We start from the raw sequence: 20,880 nt of genomic DNA, 5'->3' as shown, positions 1-20,880 counted from the left end.
TGGTCTTATTTTGAGGTATTAAGAGAAACCATCCACAGTACCTGCTCTCAACAATGTTGTCTGCATAGGTGGCCCTGATCATGAAGACTGTAATGTCAGCCAGAGCCATCAGCAGGTGCTCACGAGTACACGGCTGCCCATCAGCACGCCGCCATTCGGACTGTTGAGAAAAGTGGAAAAAAGCGATAATTTTTTAGTTAATTTAGTAAGATCGTCTGGGGATTGAAGTTTAGCTAAAAGGCACAAGACTGAAACACACCTCTCTGAAGGTCACAGTGACAGTTTGTTGGACACGTGGGAGAGGCTTAGTCTGAGAGTAGTGTTCCAGGAAGATGCCATTGCCTTGGAGAACCACATCCGGCTGACCGTTAATCGCCAGTGAGCGCTGGTATGGTTGAAATTTCACTGTGTAGCGAAGCTCCCCTCCATACGCCGTCACCTGGTAGCACCACGGTGAAAGAAGAAGCTCATCTCAACCAAATTGAATAGTGGAAAGGTATTTCACCCCTATGATACTCTGGCGGGGAGTCACGAGACACCCATGTTGGGCATGACTGTGAATTCAAGCCAACGGTTCAAAGGAGTCTCGCTGTGTGGAGAAGTGCAGCCTTTTCACTTAACAACATGTTGAGTCTTGACTGAGTGGGACAGAGAGGGCAAGGAAATCTAGTTCAACTCACACTTGGCAGTTTTTTCCCTTCCTCCTCACCTCCAGCCTGCTTTTTACTTCGTTGTTTGTCTCTCACCTTATCTCCTCTAAAGCTCTCAGGCAGGACCCAGTAGTAGACATCATTGGGGACACTTGAGAAGGAGCGGTAGACAACTTCAGAGGAGCCCCTCTGGGAGATGCCTTCAGAGATAGTTTTAGTGTTGGCGGCGTTGGAGAGGGAGAAGAGCTGCCCGTTCACTCCTCCTCGCACCTGAGAGGCACAAACAGCGCACCTGACTGAGATCTGAACCGAGATTTACATGTGCTTCAGCAAACTGCATCTCACTATCTATCACCGGAAAGGATTTGCTGATACAGCATGACTGAACAAACACTGAGTCAAGCCTTGATACCAAAAATATTCAGCCCTCCTTTTACCATTCATAGCACCCCACCTGTTCTCTGTTCCAAGTGGAGCTGGCGCACTGTTTGGTGACGCCCATGCAGAAGCAACGCAGGCAGCCTTCAGGGTTGGCCTCTGATAGGTGGAAGAACCCGTCCTTACACTCATCGCACAAAGCGCCTGCCACGTTGTTCTGCAACACACAAATAGAAACAAACGTTTGCACATATGTAATCCATCTGCCTGTTAAGCGCTCATTCTCTTTATAAAAAGAAAGACAGCGGAATATACAGGATAGTAAGACACGTCAGCTTAATAAATCACAACTGTAAACTGCAGATGTACAACAACTCGTGGTTTAACATTACATCCATACCTTGCAGCTGCACGGCCGGCTGCTGGAGCTGACAGTTCCTCTGTTATCACACTTTGAATTTTCTGCAAAGAAGACAGCAGTGGAAAAAAGGTGACATATGGTTAGGAAAGTGCACCTGGGAGTGTTCCAGTTCCTGTGCATACCGGAGCTATGACCACATACAAGAGCCTACTGTAGCACCAGGGGAAAACCTGATGGTAATCATTACACAGGGTTAAGACCTCCTCATGGACATATCACTGGATGACTGAAAGGTAAATCAATCCTTATGCAGCTTCTGATGATTTCAGGCCTTTAACTGAGAATTTCAGAAATGTCAGTGCAATTGCTGAACATGTACTCACGGTTAAGAACACATTTTCCATTGGGCAGAAGGGGGTTACCCTGGTAACCAGGAGCACACCTGAATTAAGACAATAAGCAAGAGATATGATTAGTATATTTAATGCAAACATTCATTATAATAATTTTCTTTCTTCTCATTTTAGGTTGTGGGACTTACATTTGGTATATTTATAGTATTAATACAATGACTATCTCATACTGTATCATATAAAGATTTGACTCATTGTTACCACCGGTCCCAATAGATTCATATAATTTCCTATCAAAGCATATTACTGCAATCTCTGAAGTAGGTACGGTCCTAGGTCCAGTTAATGATATCAGTTTCCTCACTTTTCACAGCGTCTTCCTGTGTAGCCGGGCTTGCAGGCATCACATGTTGGCTGCTGGTCAATGTTGAGGAAGCAGGTGTCGGAGAACCTACAAAACCAAACAAAGAGCCATAAACTAAAACTGAACAGCAGCTTGTTAATGAGTTGTAGGCTGACTGAATGAATCAGTACCTAACTACATGAATGAGCTCAGATTTTGGGAATACAGCACTGAAAAGTGCAGTAATCAGTCTTGTTACCAGTGATGCTTTGTTTGCAGAGTGTGGGTGTATGCATCTACCCTTGTTGGTTCTGCATGTGTGTGGTCTGTGAGGGTCTGTGGCCTTACCGACGTGAGGTCTCAGAGTACGGGCAGGGGCAGGGCTTGCAGTCATCGGTGCGACCTCGGCTTGGGTCACCAAAGTAGCCAGGGCGACACTTGTCACACTGAGGGCCCTCTGTGTTGTGCTGGCAGCTCTGTGGTAGAGAGAACACACTGGTCATTCTCTCAACCAGATGACACTTAAAGTGGCCTAAAATGAATGATTTGACATTTTTGGAAGGTCATGCTCTTTCAATTTCTCAGCTCAAAATATGGCAAAGAAAGTTCATTTCACCATGGCCTCTGATTCTGGCAATGTTTTAAATGTTCTGTTTCCGCATCTGTAGCATTAAGTGCAACTGAGCAGTTGCTGTCCACGCCCCCTTCAGGAAGAAGACTCTCTCTGCATCTATGATTGACAGCATGTAGCAAACCAGTTGACTGCACAGCAGCTGACAGATGTGAATGCATGTGTGAGACCAGAAGTTTCTACTGCATCAAACTTTCTCTCTGAAGAATCACTTTATATGGAAACAACCCCTAAATTCAAAGCACAGTAATTGTTTTAACTCATTTGTCTGGTGCGACAACACCAGGGTGACGAAATCAGTCTTTTAGCAGTACGGACCGGCAGATTGGCAATGGCTTTGAAGTGACTGTCAGTTAACATGTAGTCTTAATGAGCTGCATTTCAGTCTGTATTTCATAGTGGTTCCATTGTCTGACAAGAAAAACATATCAATTTGCAAACAGCTTCACTAGGAATTTGGCTGTATTAAAATGCAGTGTATGTGAGCATAGAAAGCAGAAGAGAAGCAAACGTATAGACACACAGGCTGAGTTTGGCTCAGCAACCAACAAGAAAACACAGTAGCCCACCCAATCCTAGTTTATTGGTTTCAAATTGGTTTTAAAGTTTCCCCACTTCTCAACCTCCTTTAGCGCTAACCTGTGGGTATATGTTCAAAGCTAATGGGAATGTTTACCACATTTTCCTATTGTCATGGGGACACTGACATCAAAAACAAAAGTAATCCACTGGCTCTTCAATTCCTCAGGTGCTGGGAGTGCACAAACACTTTTATGTTCACTCTTGCAGCCAACACGAGAACATTTGGTGAGTTTTGCTTGTGGCTGAGACATTTTTGAGTTAGCAGAAACAGCTCTAGAAAGTAAATAAAGCTGGATTTAAGGTAGTTGCTGTTTCTCAATGGCTCATTGGGAAATGCCTTTTAACTGATCCAGGTTACCTGTTTCTAGTCATTATTCTATACTACGCTAATCCCTTTCTAGGTTGAGCTTCATATTTACAGATGCTAGTGGTATCGATCCTCCCAATTAAAAGTGAATGAGCATATTTCTTGGACGCATTTTACATTAAGGAAATCACAAAATGTTGCCCATCAAGTGTTAGCTTTTACCAGACAGTGTCCACTGATTGGATCGCAGGCAGTGGCGTGTCCATTACAGTTACAACCAGCACAGGTGCCAAGGTACGAGCCACCAGGGGCCCGCTCAAAACCAGAGGAACACATCTCACAAGACAGGCCCATATATCCAGGAGGACATCTGGGAATGATAAATATCATCAAACACGGCATCAATCCAGCCGTTTCAAAAGCAAACAATGAAGAGGCAAATTACATCACAAACTGTAAATTTTCTTAATCTGGTAAATAAAGAACAGCTGACTGAAAATCAGCTGAAAAGCATTTTTCATTTTTGTTCTTGTCTTTTTTTTTTTTTTTGGCAGGGGCACAGATTCTAAAATGCTCATCAAAACACATTTTGCACATATTTCAGAAACTAATATTTCAAAATCACTCCCTGCAGTAATTACATTTATTTATTACTCAATAATTGTACAGCACTCGTCATTCTCACAACATAATGTGGTGGTTTTTACTTTTTGTTCTCCTTTTTACCTGCACTCTTCAACGTCCTTGGCATGACCCAGAATGCTAAACTCCACAGTGGTGGTATCCATGACGATGTCACTGAGTGCCACGCTGACCATGTGGTTGTCGTAGATGGTGCGGATGCTGATGCTCTCCAGGTTGGCCAAAGTCATCATCAGCTCCTCCCGGCTCACAGGGCGACCATTGGAGTGCTGCCAGTTGTCCTAAAACAATGACAAACAGGTGACCTCCTGCTTTTGCAAATACTTGCAGGTAAATAACTTAGGTCATTTTGGTATTTTATGATTGATGATGAATAACTTTTGAATGGGTTTTAATACCTCCAGTGTATTTGTAAGTGCAATTTGGTCAATAATGTGTTATGAATATGACACATTTGATTTCTGTACCACCTTTCCAAACTGAAGTTCAAAGATGCTTTACAAAACATTAAATGCTGACAGTAAAACATGGTTAAAGACAATAAAATTATAAAAAGAACATTAATGAAACATTAGAAAATACATCAACTATACATATGGCTGTCCGCGGCGGTGGGTTTAAAAAGCTTTTTGAACTGAGGCACTGACTGAGCTTTTCTGGCAGTACGGGTGAGCATGTTGCAGCTTAAAGCCCAAACAGCAAAAGTGGTCTCCCTCTGTTTTAAGCCTGGGCTGTGTAGCTCTTGACAGCAGCTGACTGTCTCATCTGAGGGGTCGAGGTGCAGAATAAGGGGTCAAAAGTTTCCAGATGTAGAGTGGAGTGTGATCATGTGGAGATTTAAAAGTAATCAAGACAATTGTGAATAGAATTCTGTAATGAATGGGGAGCCAGTGTAGTTCAGCCAATAATGGAGTTATATGTTCCCTGCATCAAGTGTTTGTGAGCAGTCATGCTGCAGACTTTTGAATCAAGTGTATGGGAGAAATTGCTGCATTGTTAAGGTAGGTGAATAGGGAGTCGCACTATTCCAGGAATAAGCTGTTTAGCATTGTTTCTGGGGAGTTTTGTTTTGACCTTGACAATATTTTTGATTTGTAGGTAACAGGACTGAAGTTGAGATTCTGATCAAACAAAACTGACTCCAAAGTTTCTGGCTGAGTGCTTCATGTTTATTGTTGGTGGTTCGAGGTGGGAAAGTGATACTTCTAGAAATATGGTTGGGACCAATAACCAGTGAAGTTACTGTAAAATATTTTACTATTAAAAGAAGTTCAAATCATAATCACAAACTTAGAGGATTGTGTAGAATGTGCACTTGTCTATTGTAGAACACTTCCTCTAAAGCAGAGGCTTACTTCAGTGAATTGGATCTCTTTCTGGTTGACCACACTGGGAGGGGTGCCGCTGCCTCTGCGGTACACAAGCCTGCGTCCATTTCCAACCAGCATCACACTGGGTTTCTCCACAGGCTCAGACAGACCGCGGGCCAGTGTGTACCGCACCTTGAACTTCAAGGATCCTCCATAGGAATCAATCTAAAAATACATGGAATGATTTTCATGCATAAGCGTGATCCCAAGTGAACCAGAACGAAGCCTGTGAATGATGTTCTCTCTTACTTTGTTGCCCAGGAACTGACGAGGCAAGGTCCAGAAAGAGTCGAGGTTGAGGAAACGACGTGAGAGGTCGACGAGCTGGAACTCTCGCATCTCGGGGTTAATAAGGAGCTGAGTGGAAGACAGAGGAGGAGTGCCAGGCCTGGAGGGGTAGGTGACGTTCACTCCTGGAACACAAAAAAAGAGATTCACTATTTAATCTCTAAATGTTGGGACTACAAAGACATCAAAGCTGAGTTAGCTGTCATTCGGTTTCATATGTATAAATAGCTTTAGTGCCTTTGAAGTCTTCCTCCTCAGTGAAGCGCAGGCTAATCTGGTTGCGGTAGCGTCCAGTGCTCTTGCAATTTTTGGTGATTCCAGCGCAGAAGCAGGACACACAGCGGCCATTTACACTGAAGTGACCATCAGGACAGTTGCCTGGAGTCAACAAGAGAAGGCACAGGACATGAGCTAATTCACACTCTTACTGTAACTATAATAAATGTATGGTTTGTTGTTAAAACTGTTGTGATTCTGACTGTGTGCACGAGGTAAGTGTCAGTACCTGGATTTGGATTTGATGTGAGGGTTAACACTCCATCGGGGATGCCGAACACCAGGCCTTTAGCGTTAATGGCCTCACAGGTGTACGCCCCCTGATCCGACTCCTTCACATCACGAATAGTGAGGGTGCCACGGCCGTTCTCGTTGGTCATGGAGATTCTGGGAATGCAGAACAAAAGCACAATCTGAGGAAATATTGTTACATAAAAATCCACAAAACTGTAATTGCTGAACCACACACAGACACACACACACATATCAGACTATATGCCCAGAATGAAGCTGGAGTGAACCGCAAATATCTCAATAATTAAAATCACAGTTCTAAATGAGTCGGCAATAAAACACCGATGTAGGAAGGCTGTCGACAGTTATGCTGCGGTCTCAGATACCACTTAATTAGGCTGGACGGGTTTTTTCCAGATAAGGATGTTTTGTTTGAGACAGAACATCAACAAAATCTAGCACAAACCATAGTCTTAATCATTTAGATGGTATTTTTCATGAACTGTAATTAATCTGATCATAAGCAATTATAATGAGCTGATTTACTAATTTAGTTTTAATTACAGTCCTGATGAATAAAAACCACAGAGGTGGAGAATTTCTCATCAGACCCACCTGCTGCTGACTGGAATGTGTCCCCAGTTGAGTCTCCAGGTGATGATTGGTGTTGGAACTCCAACAGCTTGACAAGTAAACGTCACCGTGGCCCCCCGTGCTGCCTGAATGGACTCTTCTGGTGGGCTTGTTACAGAAGGAGGGGCTGTGAAATGTCAAGAAGACGAAAACAGTTTTAACCGCATAATAAATGCACATGTACAAAAAGGCCGGCATGTGACTGGAATTTGTCGATCCAGTGAAGCTCATAAATGCCTGAGAGTCAGAGGAAGCTAAATTCTCTGCTATGGACGGACAATTTCCTTTTAGTTCTCAGGAATGGATGGTTCACAAAAAGCTCTGTGTCTCAGTCAACACGTGTGAAAAGAGCCTGGTTCACAGCAAATTAGTCACAGAATACAAAGGAGGGCATCGACGGAGGAGAGTCAAAGAGGCAAAGTGCTGAAGTGAGAAAGAACAGAGTGAAATGTGAACGAGAGAGAGAAAAGAAAGACTGTAAGAGCAGAGAGCTGTAGACAGCTGCTGGTGTGAGACTTACTGCAGCCGTACTCATCAGAGCGATCAGGGCAGTCTGGCTCTTCATCACACTGGTAACTGGCTGGGATGCAGGTGCGATCGCTCAGGCATTCAAACTGCTCAGGAGCACACCTGTCACCAGGACCCTTGGTGGCTGTAGTGATGACAAGGCAGAGATTTGCAGCAGTTTTTAATCATTTGTAAACAGCAGCTTCAAATTGGGGTCATAAAGGCTTAAAACAACAGCTTAGCAATCACTAATGAACTAGAGTATAATCAATCTTTTCTGGATTTGGGGAAATATGTTCTTTACCAAGTGCTTTGACAAGAGGACTGAGACTAGTCCTGTTTGTACTGTATGATAAATATTATCCAAAAGACAGGAATCAGTTAAATTAACTGAGCATAAAGTCTTAGTTATAGCTTCATATTTTAGGGACAGTCAGAGAGGCATTGATCTTTTTATGCAGCTTCAGCAAGAAAGGGAACAAGTTCACTTCAACTACTGATCTGTTTCTTTAAAGCCCCTCTCTGTTCATTGATTAAGCCTCGAAAAACTCCTCTTTGTGCATCAAAATTATATATTTAAAAGTTCTTGCATGAAAATAGTCCCTTCCTGCCAAAAAAAAGATTTAGATTATTTTAGATTTATCCGAAAACACTACATGGACATGCATCACAAAAGAAATGGAGACTTACGACAGTCTGTTTCATCCGAGTTATCCTCACAGTCATTGTCGCCATCACAGCGCCAAAGCTTGAGGGCACAGCGGCCATTTTTACACTTGAACTCATTGGGTTCACAGGGAGACGGAGTACCTAGACAAAGATAAGAGGAAGATGAGGGCGTATGTTGCTGTCTGAGAGGGTGCACACGCACAAGGCTGTACTGCTTACCACATCTGAACTCATCGCTTCCGTCTGAACAGTCCCTCTCTCCATCACAGACATAGTCCCGTGGAATACACTCTCCACTCTGACAGGTGGCCTGATCTGCTCTGCAGGGTCCAGGCGGGCTGGGGGGACGCGGCGGCTTCTTGATGGTTGTGGTTGTGGTGGCAGGTGTTGTAGCAACTGGAGCGACTGGCCGTTTTGTTTCTAAAAGAAATCTTTGATTTAACTTAGCAAATGCACAACACTTGGAGCTGTTAGTGTGTGAATGTATCGCACATCAAGCAGTCGGAAATCCAGGCTCCAGCTGAGTGTGTTACAAAGCTGCCAGCCAGTCAAACTGAAGCCACTCACCACAATTGATCTCATCACTCATGTCTCTGCAGTCTGGTCTGTTGTCACACAGGTATTCCATCAGGATACATGTCCCATCACCACACCTGTGCTCATCTGCCATGCAGGGTCTCATACTGGGGGTTACTATGAGAGATGCAGAGGGGAAGCAGGGGGAGGGGATGTTCAAATATCAAAGACATGCAAGCCAAGACTACTGTACAGCCAATACACTGACCAAATGTCGTATCAGATCACGAATAACACATACGTGAAACAGGAAAAACAACCACATCTTGGCAACTCATGTTGTACAGGCTGTCGCTAATGGAGTGCTTCAAGGTAAGGTTTGCATTACATTTTCTGTTGAGTGTACTTCAAGTAACATAATCTGGCAGACACATAAGACACACAGACTAGACTGGACACAAACTTAATTAGATTCACAAACTAAACACACACAAGCTTGACTAGAAAGACTAAACTAAACACGCAAAACTAAAATAGACTAGACCAGACAGAAAAGCAAGATTAGACCCACACACTAAAGCACACAGAGTTCAGTAGACATGTTTGTACTGAAACTTTTTGGCAAGGGCCTTTCTCTTTGGTATGCATGTGTACCCAACTAATACAGCCACTTGTACAATCCATTTATAAACAAATATAAACTACTATTGTTCACACTGTTGTATAGTTTGAAAGAGAATCTGAAAGCTACACATCTGAATGCAAGTACAGTACAGTTTAAGCACAGTTAACTTTGTAAATGCCGCATCTTCATGAAAATGCAATTGTGTTAGAAGCTTAATGTTTCGCATTTCTTGTCTTTGCTGTATGTTCCTAACCATGAATTCAAAACTGAGGTATGTATGTATAACTAAAATTTTTGTATATCGCTACAGAGTAGACTACAGATGAGACTAGACATGATATACTGGACTAGACAGACAAGTAAGATTAAACCTGCAAGCTAAATTACACAGAGTAGACTAGACTAGGCCAACAAATACAGACTAACCTAGAAAGGCAAAACACTAAACAAGTCCCACAAGACTAATCTTGACGCACAGACTATACAAGACAAACAGAGACTACAAAGATATACTAAACGCAGACTTAATAAGACGAGGAAAGAAAACACAGACTTAGACAGATTAATAGGAACATTATCGCCTGAGCAAACTCACTAAAATAAATTTACCTTTCTATCTTATAAGTTGCCATGCTGATGTACAGAGTGGGTGGACTTGGCGGAAATCAAAAGTTTGTTTACATTTCAGTGAACAGCAGCATTCCTAATTACACTCATGCCATGCAGCGGTCCTTTGTATTCACTGTGCACTACCAGGCTTCAGGGACCACGCTCAGAAGTCTACTTCACATCGGTGCTTCCATGCAAAACATTCCTCAGAACCACGTGACCGTTGCTTGTACACGTCGAAGTAAAGGTCTTCATAAAAATTTCAACATCGCAAAGAAGGAAATGCGCGACTGTTCTTTCTAAATACGCTACAGTCGTCCTAGAGTTTCTACAGTACAGTCGGCTACGTCACCATGCAGCAGGCATGGAACAGTACAAACCTGGCACTGCTATAGGTTCCACTGCAGGCAGAGGTTGAGCTAGAAACCAGACAGAAATATTAAGCAAACTGCCTATCGCTATGTTGGACCTTCATCTGCTGTAAACATATGGGAAACTTTTGTGTGACAGAGCCCGATGGTTCACTGCTTCTTTAGGTCTTACCTTCTCCAAGTCGTCTGAACTGAAAGCCCTGGACTGACGTGACATAGGAAGCAATGGCTCCCTCCTTCACCACGTTGTACAATACGCTGCGGATCTGTTCGTCATTGGTGTTGTAGTCAGAACCCACGTCCAGTTCCACAAACACGTCAACGCCATCCTCTCTGATCATCTTTCTGGAACGACCAAGAAAGGTCTGGTGAGGCTAAAGAAAAGCCCTTAAGAGGTAGGGCTTCTTTTAGGATGTCGCTGAGAGAGGACTTAGTCATTCCTGAGGTATTACTGACTCCAGGCCTACGCTACTGGCCTTGTGTGATTTGTAAAAAGGAAAAGAAACATCATCTGACCAGAGTAAGACACCCAGGCAGCAGCAGCACATAGTTGCAAAGTATCGACTTTGGGTGCCATGAGGCATGATTTCAAGGATTTGTGTTCTTACTTAATGAGGACCACGCTGACCGTCTGGACACCTGGAATCCTGTTATACTCCGACTCCAGCTGTGGATGGAAAAGTAGACTCAGTTACATAGTTAAATTGGGCCTTATTTTCAGACTCTGTCATACATTCTTAAATCAGCAAAGTCGTAAATAACACATCTAAACCTTATAAGGTAGTACAGTCTTAGCATACTGTACGTGATGTCTGTTCAGCAGAGTTTAAACCCAATGAGAAGAGGACATACCGTGTCTACCACTGCTTCAGAAATCTCATTAAAGGCAGGAGAGAAGATGTCCTCGAGTTCAGGGCCATACACCAGGGAGTCAGTGAAGTTGACGAGAGCTCTGTAATAAACTAGAAACACACAGAGGGGAGGAGAATCTGTCAGCCAAACCACACAATAACAGACAACGACCACAGGCTCAGCATTAATGTCCAACTGTTGTATGGGGTTAGATTCTATAAGCCGAACTCAATCCGCTAAGTCTATTAAAGACAATGTGATATGGTATACTGTTGGGGAATTATTTCCCAGAGGAAAGCTTTTGGTTAAATGTTTCAGAAAGTAAAAACTGAAAAGCATGACCTAGGCTTAAATGAGAGCCACATACAAATTATGGCATCTATTTCCATATCTCAATTGTGGTTGAGTTTATGGAACATTGCACCACACATAGGCTCTAACAAGAGGCACACGCTGTGACAGGCGCACTGATTCCACACACTCAAATATAACCAATAAATTACAGTATCGAGGCATGTCTTTCTCTCTGTATGTGCCTTTCTGAAGGTCATGGCCACAGAGACAAATACCAGCAGTGACAGACAGATGCTGATAAAACCACTTAGTTGCAACGACAGAATTGAGTTCTTCATTTGGAACGTTTACAGACATTAAATATCAGTCAATATAGCAGGGATGCGAGATTGCACCAGATCTCCTGACTGAAGGCTGATGATATCAGAAAGCTGGAAGGTGAGTATGAGTTTGAGCCAACATCATGACGGCAGAGGAAAAAGAAAATCCTCTGTGAATGACTGTGGAAGGGGGCCTCAACATTCCCTCAACATGTACCAAGTCAAACACACACGAGGACGAATGGCTAGAGAGCAGTGGAGGGGGATTATATCAATGGCCTACAGAGACTGTATGTTATTTGGTCTGACTGGTCATGAAACACATAGGTCAGCTGCTTGAACATAAGGCACTCCATATTCAGAGTTGAGGTGCATTTGGTTACCTTAGTTTTAACCTGCTTAGAGTAGCAGGTGAAGACAGGTTTTTGCAAGAGTACAATCCAGAGTAGCTCAGTTAAACTGTTCTCAGGGCACTTTCGGAACAAGCAGCTGGTGGGTTTACATCTGCAGTGTGCACTGTCTCTGTAAAAGTGTCCTTGAGTGAGGCACAGAAACCAGAACATTGTTACTATGTGGTTGACCCTACCATCTAATCACTCTGAAAAAAATGCAGTGAAACAATATAAAGTTGAATTTCTTTTCGCACAGAGAGAAGGGAATTCTCTTATTTGTTTCTTCTCCACTAGCATTCACACTGCCCTACATATGGAACTCCACCCATTGGCTATACAAGTGCATTACACCAGGCCATAAAACAAGGTTTTTTGTATGTAATGTGTCATGATGTCATGCTGATTTACAGTCACAAACACTGTTTTGTATAATGATACCATTCAAAATGATTGAATGGACAGTTTGCAGATAACTAGTGCTGATGTATTTTGCACACATCTTAAATATCAGTGCCTTTTTCAATTCTGCACCTTATAAGCTTGATATTTTAGAGTCAGCTGTTTCCAAAGTTGATTTGACTTTCAAGCATTATGATTTTAACACCACAATCTTTTACAGAAAAATGTCAAAAAAAGATTCTTTCAATTTCACTTTTTGTAATTATCTAATAAAACCTTATTAAATCATTTTTATGAACTATCTGTCTAACCTCTTATAAGCAAAAATGGCAACTGTATTATTATAATTCCAATGCCACAAGCTTAGCCCGTGAAACTCAAAATAACCCAGGCCCACAGGGTGCCCCATTCTCACACTCCTGCCAACGCTTTGTTAGGATGGGCCTGCCAGCCTCTGATTTCAGACTGGCAGTGTGGGTTTAGGGAGGAAGTCAATATTTGTACTGTTTCTTGCAGTGAGATGCTACTTGCCATGCCAAAGGCAAAGAGTCATGGTCTAAGTAGGCATCTGCTGAGCCTCTAGCTACAAACATACATGCCCAAATATGTGCAAAACAATAAATTTGCACACACACACACAAGCACACTCATGCACGCACACACACATACACACACACTGTGTAGAAACTTTACAAACACCATTACTGTACAGAATATCATTTTTCTTCTGCTTTCCCTGCTCCTTAGATAATTATATAGCTCTATACATGTGGACACTGACAGCAGACATTTTTCAAGCTTACCGGGGGCTACTTAATTAAAAGTTACAGAGATTGTGTCTCACGCTGAGGCTGTGTGGTCACTGTGTTAAAGAGCTGTCCTCTCTTAATGCTACAAAGTGCCATTTTCTCTGCACACAGGACTGGCACTTCAAGACATTCCTGCTGAGGAAAAGCCTCATTTATGACAAAGTAAACTCATTGCCTTGCCTATGAAAACACACAGTGAGGTGAACATGTAACAGCAGAGCTGCAGCCTTTAGAACAGCCTAGCATGGTGCCCGAGTGCTTGCTCTGCAGGCTGTTACCGTAAGTTTAGTAGGAATAATTATTAGGCCTGAATGCGGTCTCAGAAGACAGGCAACATCAAAGTTTACTCATCAAAGCGCTTCATTTGACCCGAAAATAATCTAATCACTTGAGTGGGCACTTGCCGCCAGGTCAACAGTGGCTTGTAGCCCCAACTCTCTCTGAGCTCGCCGCTTTGGACCAGAGAGTGGGATTGCCACCGCCTGGGATCCTTTGAACTGGAGTGCCGGGTTGTGCCCTGCTGCTAACGAGCAGCTCTTTTACACGAGGACCCATTTTCCTGTGCACCACTCGCTGTTTCCATCGGGGGGAAATCCCCTCGTCAAGCCCCACCACCATCAAAGGTGATGAAACCGTGTGTAGACATGACGAGTGGGATGATAAAAAAAAAAAAAAGTTTTGAAAAATACCATTCCACACTCTTAATTCACAAACTTATTTAGCTATTAAAGCTGTTCACTAGAACTGTGGCAGCTTTGTGCAATGGGCCCCCCTCTGAACACATAGAGGCCTATGTAGAAGACAAAGACTTGATTGAGCAGTGAGCCCAGTCTGGCCTTTAAAGCCCAGCCACATTGGGCTTGACCTTCAACCCCCAAGGCAGCGCCCACGGCATCGGCCCAACACCAGTTACACAGGGAATGAGGAAGAGCCAGAATCTATAAGAACAAGGCCCAAACCACATTGCACCAGTGACCCCATCAAAAATTTTTAATAACACGTTTTTCTCTTCCACGGACTTCCCCTCTTTCTCTCTCTCATCTCCATCTCTTCTTTAATCTTTCTCTCTCGGTCAGCATAATAATGTTCATTTGCCAGCTGCCACTTTCTCAGCTTAACTCATGTAGACAGGACCCCTGCCACTTAACCCTTTTGTTGGTGTCCAGCCAAAAAACTCTGTCTCCAAGTCCACTCATTGCCCTCTGGGGAACTCTTGGGAATGAATTCTGTCTCCACTATTAAGCTAGAACTATTGTGTTCTCCCGCTGCTTGCAGTGTAAGCATCAAAACCACAATTGTGTATAATATAACACATATGGAGACATATCTTGCAGTGATTCTTTGTAATAATTTTTTGCCCATGCCACATTTTTTCCACTGTGGACTCATTTTCACTGCAATATTAAGTCCTGCACCTTTGTGAGAAAAAGGTACAACCATGGGAAAATTATAGGGAAAACTGGTTAAATATCTTCTGTGCAGTGTGACATAGATTTAATGTCATAAGTCATTTAAAAAAAGTTTAATTTTTTTACTTATTTATTTTACCAAAAAAAAATAAAAATAAAAAATTTAACCTGGAATCAGCATGTGCCACTATTTTTCCAAGTGCCAACAGGTGTTACTGGGGAAAAAAGTAACTTTAAATAGTTTAGATATTTTACTAGTTACATTTTTTTAAATTTCTATTCAAACTCTGAACACTGCCTGCAGTTGAGCCAGGTCTCAGATTTTTGGTCACGTGACTTTTGGTCAAAGCTTAATCACTAATTGCTTATCAAGAAGTACAGAATTGTTTTTTGTTTTTACAGAACCTACTTTAAGCAAATGATTCATTTTTGTCAAATTTTAAAAAAGAAACGTGGAATGAAATGATTTCACAATTTTGAGCTTAGATTTGGTTAACTTTTCAGATGAAATAGCGATCACAAATAAGCAGTTTAAGCATTGTTGAAAAATTGAAAATCTGATAATTCTTTCCGTTTTCACGATTTCTGGCTGTAAAATGTGTTGTAATTTTGGAAATTAGTTTTTAAAACAACATGCCTTTCAAGCACACCAGTGGATTTTGTGGTTCAGAGGGTTCAGCATGGATCAGATTTTTGCAAAGGTCAGAGCAAAGTAATGCCAAAATCGCTTTGCAGGGATGTTTTCAGCTCAAAATGGAAGTGTTGTCACTCGAGCATAATGAACTCTATTACTCGATGGAACAACCCCATCATTTTCCACTGGCATCCGAAATTACTGGGAGACGCCTGCAAGACACTTGGAAAAACAGAGCTGCTGGACTCAAACACTACAAGCCTGAGCTCAGTCTTCCTTGGAATGTTATCTGAGAGTGTTTGGAAATGAGTGTGCATAACTGAGGAGAGCAGGTGACATGAGAGTGTGCCAAGGACAAGAGAGGAAAGAAACCGCAGTATTAAAAGGAAAGAAGTGCTTGTGGACTTACTGTACTCTGGCTCGACTGGGCTCTGTATGTTCCCCAGATATGAAGAGTCCAACCAATGTTCTAAGGCAAGCAATGAGGGGCAGAGAGCAAAGAGCAAGCAACAGGGGGAAGAGACGTGATGCAGAGGTCGACAGGGCACAAACAGGAGCCAGAGGTCAAGGATCAAACAAGAAAAGCGACAAAAGGGCCGAAGAGAAGGATCATGTTAGCCAGGCAGGTGCAGAGAGATTAAAGTTTCAGGTGAGTTAGACAGGAAATGATTAGATGCAAGGAGAAAAAACAGAAAGTGACAATCAGAAAGAGAAATGTCAAAAGATTTGTATTAAAAGAAACAGAAAATCAGGAAGAGTCACTGAAAATTGTCTAAAAAAACCACAACAAAACAGCCAAGTTAACAGCAAGAAAAGAAAATGAAATTGTCATCACAATTTTATAAGAAGCTAGAAGTGTCGGCGTGAATTTCCTGTCATCAACAGTCCCACTAATCATTACCATTCACATGTTGTGGATGCTCAGCGGCACAATGGATGCTGCCAGCCTGTGGTTTCTGTTGACTAATGAGTTCAACCAGGGAAACACACGAGGAAGTCTGCTTGCATGACAGCATCGAGGAGAAAAGGTCAGAGTGCATCGCATTAGGAATGCCCCTTCCTTCAGTCCATCAGTACAAAGAGGATTCTCCACAAACAAAACCCACATTTGCACGTACTGCTCTTCACATCCCTGCTGTCCGACACTTACATCCACCCTGGGACTGTGCAGCGATGCAGGGAGGAGCTGCGTCCTGTTTTCCCTTTTAAATGGAAGAAGTGAGCACCATTAAAACTGTCATAACTGTTTTTATAAAAAAGTTAAGCCCTCTGCACTGGCACTGTGGTGACTCATTGATTCTTCCACTGCTTTGGATGCACTTACACCATGGGACATACTATGAAATGCCAACTGAGGAGGCCTCTTGGTTGTTCTGAATCACTGATGGACTTTAAGAGCAGGACTCCTGCACAAAGGCTGACTTTACAACCTATTTCTGAGGATCTGTTCGCTGTTTTCAATGAGAAATGAGCTGGTCTATCTTGTAAACACATGCCGCTTTTATTATTGTTACAATTATTAAAATGCTGTACACTCGCACTGCACCGACAAGGCAGATATTTATGCTCCGATCCAATCTGTATGAGTCCACTCCATAAACTTCAACAGACAGCAGTAAACAACAGCTCCTTTATAATCAAGTGAGTCGACGGGATCCAGCTGTTTTGCAGATGCACATACAAAAAACATATGGCTTCTGACATACTATACTGTCATGTCTTCAAGAAGATAGTAGATTTAGAAAAGCTGGTGGGAAGACTAGTTTTAACTGCTTTGCTCCAGTGCAACAGTCAAGTGAAAAAGCAGGTAGATAATGTTATAAAACTGCATGTGGCAGTCCAGCCAGGAAACAGTTGAGAGAAAACATGCCCTACCCGAATGATCAGACGTCTCCCTCGAGAATAGTGACCCAAACTAATTAAAGCTAATGAAGCATCCGCTACTTCAAAGTCTGTCTGATATGTTGTGATTCTTGTAAGGAGCACATTGTGAGCAGAAGGGGGCAACAGTTCTATTACTACTCTCTGTGCTTTAATGTGTTAATCAGGCCCTGATTACTGGCTGAAAAAAAACAGTCACTGTTTAAGAGCAGACAGGAACTTTGCTAAAATACACTTATCAGCAGAGAAGTAATCATTAGTAAGTACTAAGGGCATGCTCTGACTCTACTGTCCAACAAAAGAAAAAGAGTTAAGAGCTTAACCAATCCCAGGAGAGGTATTGTTTGATATGGATACTCTCCAGTGTTCAACCAGGAAGTCACTGATCAACTGTGGAGCATTATCCAAATAAACTCTCAGATCTAGAAAAACCACAGGACAATTGAATAACCAGCCAATAACCACAACATCTAAGCCGATGTTTATTTGGTAACACAACAAACCATTTTCTGAACCATAATTTAAAGTATCCTCTCATGCTGCAGCATAGATTATTGTGGAAGTCATGAAAATACACAAACATCTAAGTTACACGTCCCTCCACGACACCTGCAGAGAGGAAAAAGGGATCATTCCAGCAGCCACACATGCTCAGTTTGAATGAAACCCTAAACATTTCTTTCATGAAGAGGAGTGGCACCAGCCAGCTCTCCAAGGCAACTCATTTGTTGTTAGTACAACAGAGTGTGGAATCATGGGACTAGGTGCAGTAATAAGGCTCCTGTTGGAGACTAAGACCATTCAGCAGGAGTCCTTCAGGACATTAAACACCCTGAATGCATTGAACACAACCACACTGATAATCAGCTGTTTGGCAAAGGTTAAACTAAACGTGTCTTTCAGCATTGCAGCACCCATGTTTTGTCTGCTCTGTTACAACTGTCTGGGCCATCTGATTATAATGTCAGGCAAGCTTCTCCTTCTAGTGTGTGACCACCTTCAGGGCCCCCAGCAGTGCAACAACAAAGACCTCACCAAAATAACTGCAGCTGCCAGCATTTGTCCCTCACTGTAACAACTCGAGAGGCTCCACGTATGTGACACCCTGAGACACAAACACACACATAGCCAGTGCCAGTGAGGCGCACATATTACCAGCGGCCCAGCAAAAAACGAGTGGGTGGCCCCGGCCGCAGTCTGCCCACTGCCCCGGCCAACCTGACAAGACAGGCTACATTACGCTGATGTATTGTCCACTTATGCTGCAACATCTGTTCTCTTCTAGAGATAACGGAAGATTCCAAACCAACGTTGTGTTTTTTCAACAAGCGCCCATGAGCGATTGATGTGATTGGAAGTAAAACCAGCTGAGGCTACACAGGAAGGCAGTAACCTGTCTGAGAGTCAGCCTCCACTCCAGTCAGTGTGGATCACCGACCCTCAACCTCCCTAAAGACCAAACACAGAGCACATCACTGTTTATCCAAAGCTGCAATGTTTAGTCTGAAATCAACATTTGACACAGCACTGAGTAAACCAGTTGGTGTTTATGGAACTGAATACATGTTAAAATATACTTTATCTGACTTGTACACAGTTAATAATCTTTTGCAACAACATGCAGCTCTATTTTAAACATCAACAAAGTGTATCTTAGATTATTACTGATTATTCCTTGTTTAATGTTGAAAGGATTTCTGTCAAATGAGAAAGGCTGGAGCAGTGGTTGACAATTTTTTGTAGTGAGACTACAAAAATAGTCTCATATAGCCACTCTACTCTGCAGTGCAGAATGGTCTGACTGCACCTTAGTATCATTCAGCGGTCAGTATCATATGCCTCTGGCTTGATTGTTTTTCTTTAAACCAATAAGAAATCATTTTGGGCATTGCTAACGGAAGGTTGCGTTCTTGATTTTCCTTAAAAAAAATACTGACAATGGAATTGTTTTGGTGAAACATTTGCATGCAGGAAAACAAGGATTGTCATTAAAATGGAAAAATACATCAAGAAAAAACCAGCAGGGCTGCCTTGTTGCAACAATGAACTAATAAAGCAACATGCCAGGTAGCTTAAATTATTAGGTTGCAGACTGGCTATTACTCGTGATGGGTAACCAATCAGACAGTCAGTGGCTGGGAAGGCACTGTTTCAGACCACAGAGTGACCAAGGAGTAGTGTTTCAATGATTATTGATAATTGTCAGCAATTAAAACATTGATCATGTTTTTGATAGTCAGTTTGTTGGGTTTTTTTTTTAAAGAAAATATGATTGCAGCTTTTTAAATGTGAATATTTTCTGGTTTCCTTCCTTGTCTGTGACTGTTAACTGGGGTTGTGGACAAGACATTTGAGGACATCATCTAGGTCTTTGGGAAACACTGACATTTCTCACAATTTTAGAGCAATGAAAGCAAACAACTACTCAAATATTTGAGAATATAATAAACAGATCAATTGGGAAGAAAAATAATGATTAGTTGCAGCCCTACTGCAGACACATTTATTAATTTTATAGGGTACAAGGTAAATAAAAATCAAATAAATGCTGATTATCTGATTCACTAATCGGCCAGACCAGTAACTGCTCTACCCCTAATTTAAGAATAGAATATTGATGTATAGTATACATTGATTGGTTTTACTTAGTTTTTGAATAATTGCAATGAGAAAAGTACTTGACAGGAATTTTTTTTCCAGTAACCAATTAACTTGTTTATTACTAATAGTATAGAATGATTACACTGTTTCAAACAAGACATATCTTTGAGAATATTGTACTTAATTTTCTTGTTATTCATTAGCTAATATATATGTGCTAATGCATAATATATGTAGTTTTATTGGTCTGGATGATTTTCCAGCATAGTTTAAGTGGAGAAAAATGAATTCCCAAGCTTTTCATCCAAAATTAGCACTGGGAAACTCCTAACCCCAGCAGCCCCTCACCAGTTGCCATCACTATTACTAGTAAGTGGACATGGACCTTTGTGTCTTTAGTTTCTAAACAAAGTGGCCAATATCCTGGGTGCACTGGGAACGTCTGTAACGGAGCCTGTGGAACAAGGAAAGGCTCTCACAGATGAGATAAGTTGGATTTGTCTCCCAGAAGTCTCTTTCGGGCTCTGAGTGTGGAGGTCAAGAGGGAAGGTTAGGAGGACATGGGACACAGCCCTCATATCTCTGGAGAAGATTGCAGACTATGATTACATGGAGACAAACAACAACAATGGACAAAAGAAGATTCAAAATAGCCTCATCTCAACATCAGTTTAAATTCCAGATGTGTTGCTCTGATTCAATGTCTGAGACAAAGGGAAATGGGAATTCCTCCACCACCAGCTAACAGTCACACAACAGGATGCAGAGCATAATGGGGGCAACTCTGGCACCTACGTCTCCTACTCTGTAGTGGTGGAGAAGGAAGGAAGGCAGAGGCTTGCATGAATTGTCTGCGCAGCTAACAGGACAGAGACACTCATCAAGGTACTCAGCATTGAGCGCAGGAAACTGAATTTCCTTCCCAGTGCTTTTCTACTCAGATC

At 42.3% G+C, this 20,880-nt stretch overlaps 1 protein-coding gene across 15 annotated transcripts in view; it reads right to left on the bottom strand.

Moving 5' to 3' along the window:
• Positions 1-20,880, bottom strand: part of hspg2 (heparan sulfate proteoglycan 2) — a 107,960-nt gene that overhangs the window by 51,244 nt on the left and 35,836 nt on the right. For 11 of the 15 annotated variants that reach the window (XM_055012586.1, XM_055012589.1, XM_055012587.1 and 8 more), the window contains exons 4-27: positions 15,864-15,923; positions 11,198-11,307; positions 10,954-11,012; positions 10,518-10,690; positions 10,355-10,393; positions 8,792-8,917; positions 8,444-8,644; positions 8,246-8,365; positions 7,569-7,700; positions 7,031-7,175; positions 6,411-6,568; positions 6,143-6,283; positions 5,867-6,030; positions 5,603-5,782; positions 4,332-4,528; positions 3,828-3,975; positions 2,434-2,561; positions 2,107-2,193; positions 1,773-1,831; positions 1,429-1,490; positions 1,105-1,245; positions 747-920; positions 260-439; positions 42-160 (exon numbers count right to left, since the gene is read on the bottom strand). In XM_055012586.1, coding sequence (XP_054868561.1) covers positions 42-160; positions 260-439; positions 747-920; positions 1,105-1,245; positions 1,429-1,490; positions 1,773-1,831; positions 2,107-2,193; positions 2,434-2,561; positions 3,828-3,975; positions 4,332-4,528; positions 5,603-5,782; positions 5,867-6,030; positions 6,143-6,283; positions 6,411-6,568; positions 7,031-7,175; positions 7,569-7,700; positions 8,246-8,365; positions 8,444-8,644; positions 8,792-8,917; positions 10,355-10,393; positions 10,518-10,690; positions 10,954-11,012; positions 11,198-11,307; positions 15,864-15,923 — 3,103 coding nt within the window. The remainder of the gene's footprint in view (positions 1-41; positions 161-259; positions 440-746; positions 921-1,104; positions 1,246-1,428; positions 1,491-1,772; positions 1,832-2,106; positions 2,194-2,433; positions 2,562-3,827; positions 3,976-4,331; positions 4,529-5,602; positions 5,783-5,866; positions 6,031-6,142; positions 6,284-6,410; positions 6,569-7,030; positions 7,176-7,568; positions 7,701-8,245; positions 8,366-8,443; positions 8,645-8,791; positions 8,918-10,354; positions 10,394-10,517; positions 10,691-10,953; positions 11,013-11,197; positions 11,308-15,863; positions 15,924-20,880) is intronic. The other 4 variants (XM_055012590.1, XM_055012596.1, XM_035944085.2 and 1 more) reach the window with 3 other exon arrangements.

This window comes from Amphiprion ocellaris, chromosome 8 (genome assembly GCF_022539595.1).
Source record: "Amphiprion ocellaris isolate individual 3 ecotype Okinawa chromosome 8, ASM2253959v1, whole genome shotgun sequence".
In the NCBI taxonomy this organism is placed as follows: domain Eukaryota; kingdom Metazoa; phylum Chordata; class Actinopteri; family Pomacentridae; genus Amphiprion; species Amphiprion ocellaris.
This window is presented reverse-complemented; position numbering and strand designations above follow the sequence as displayed.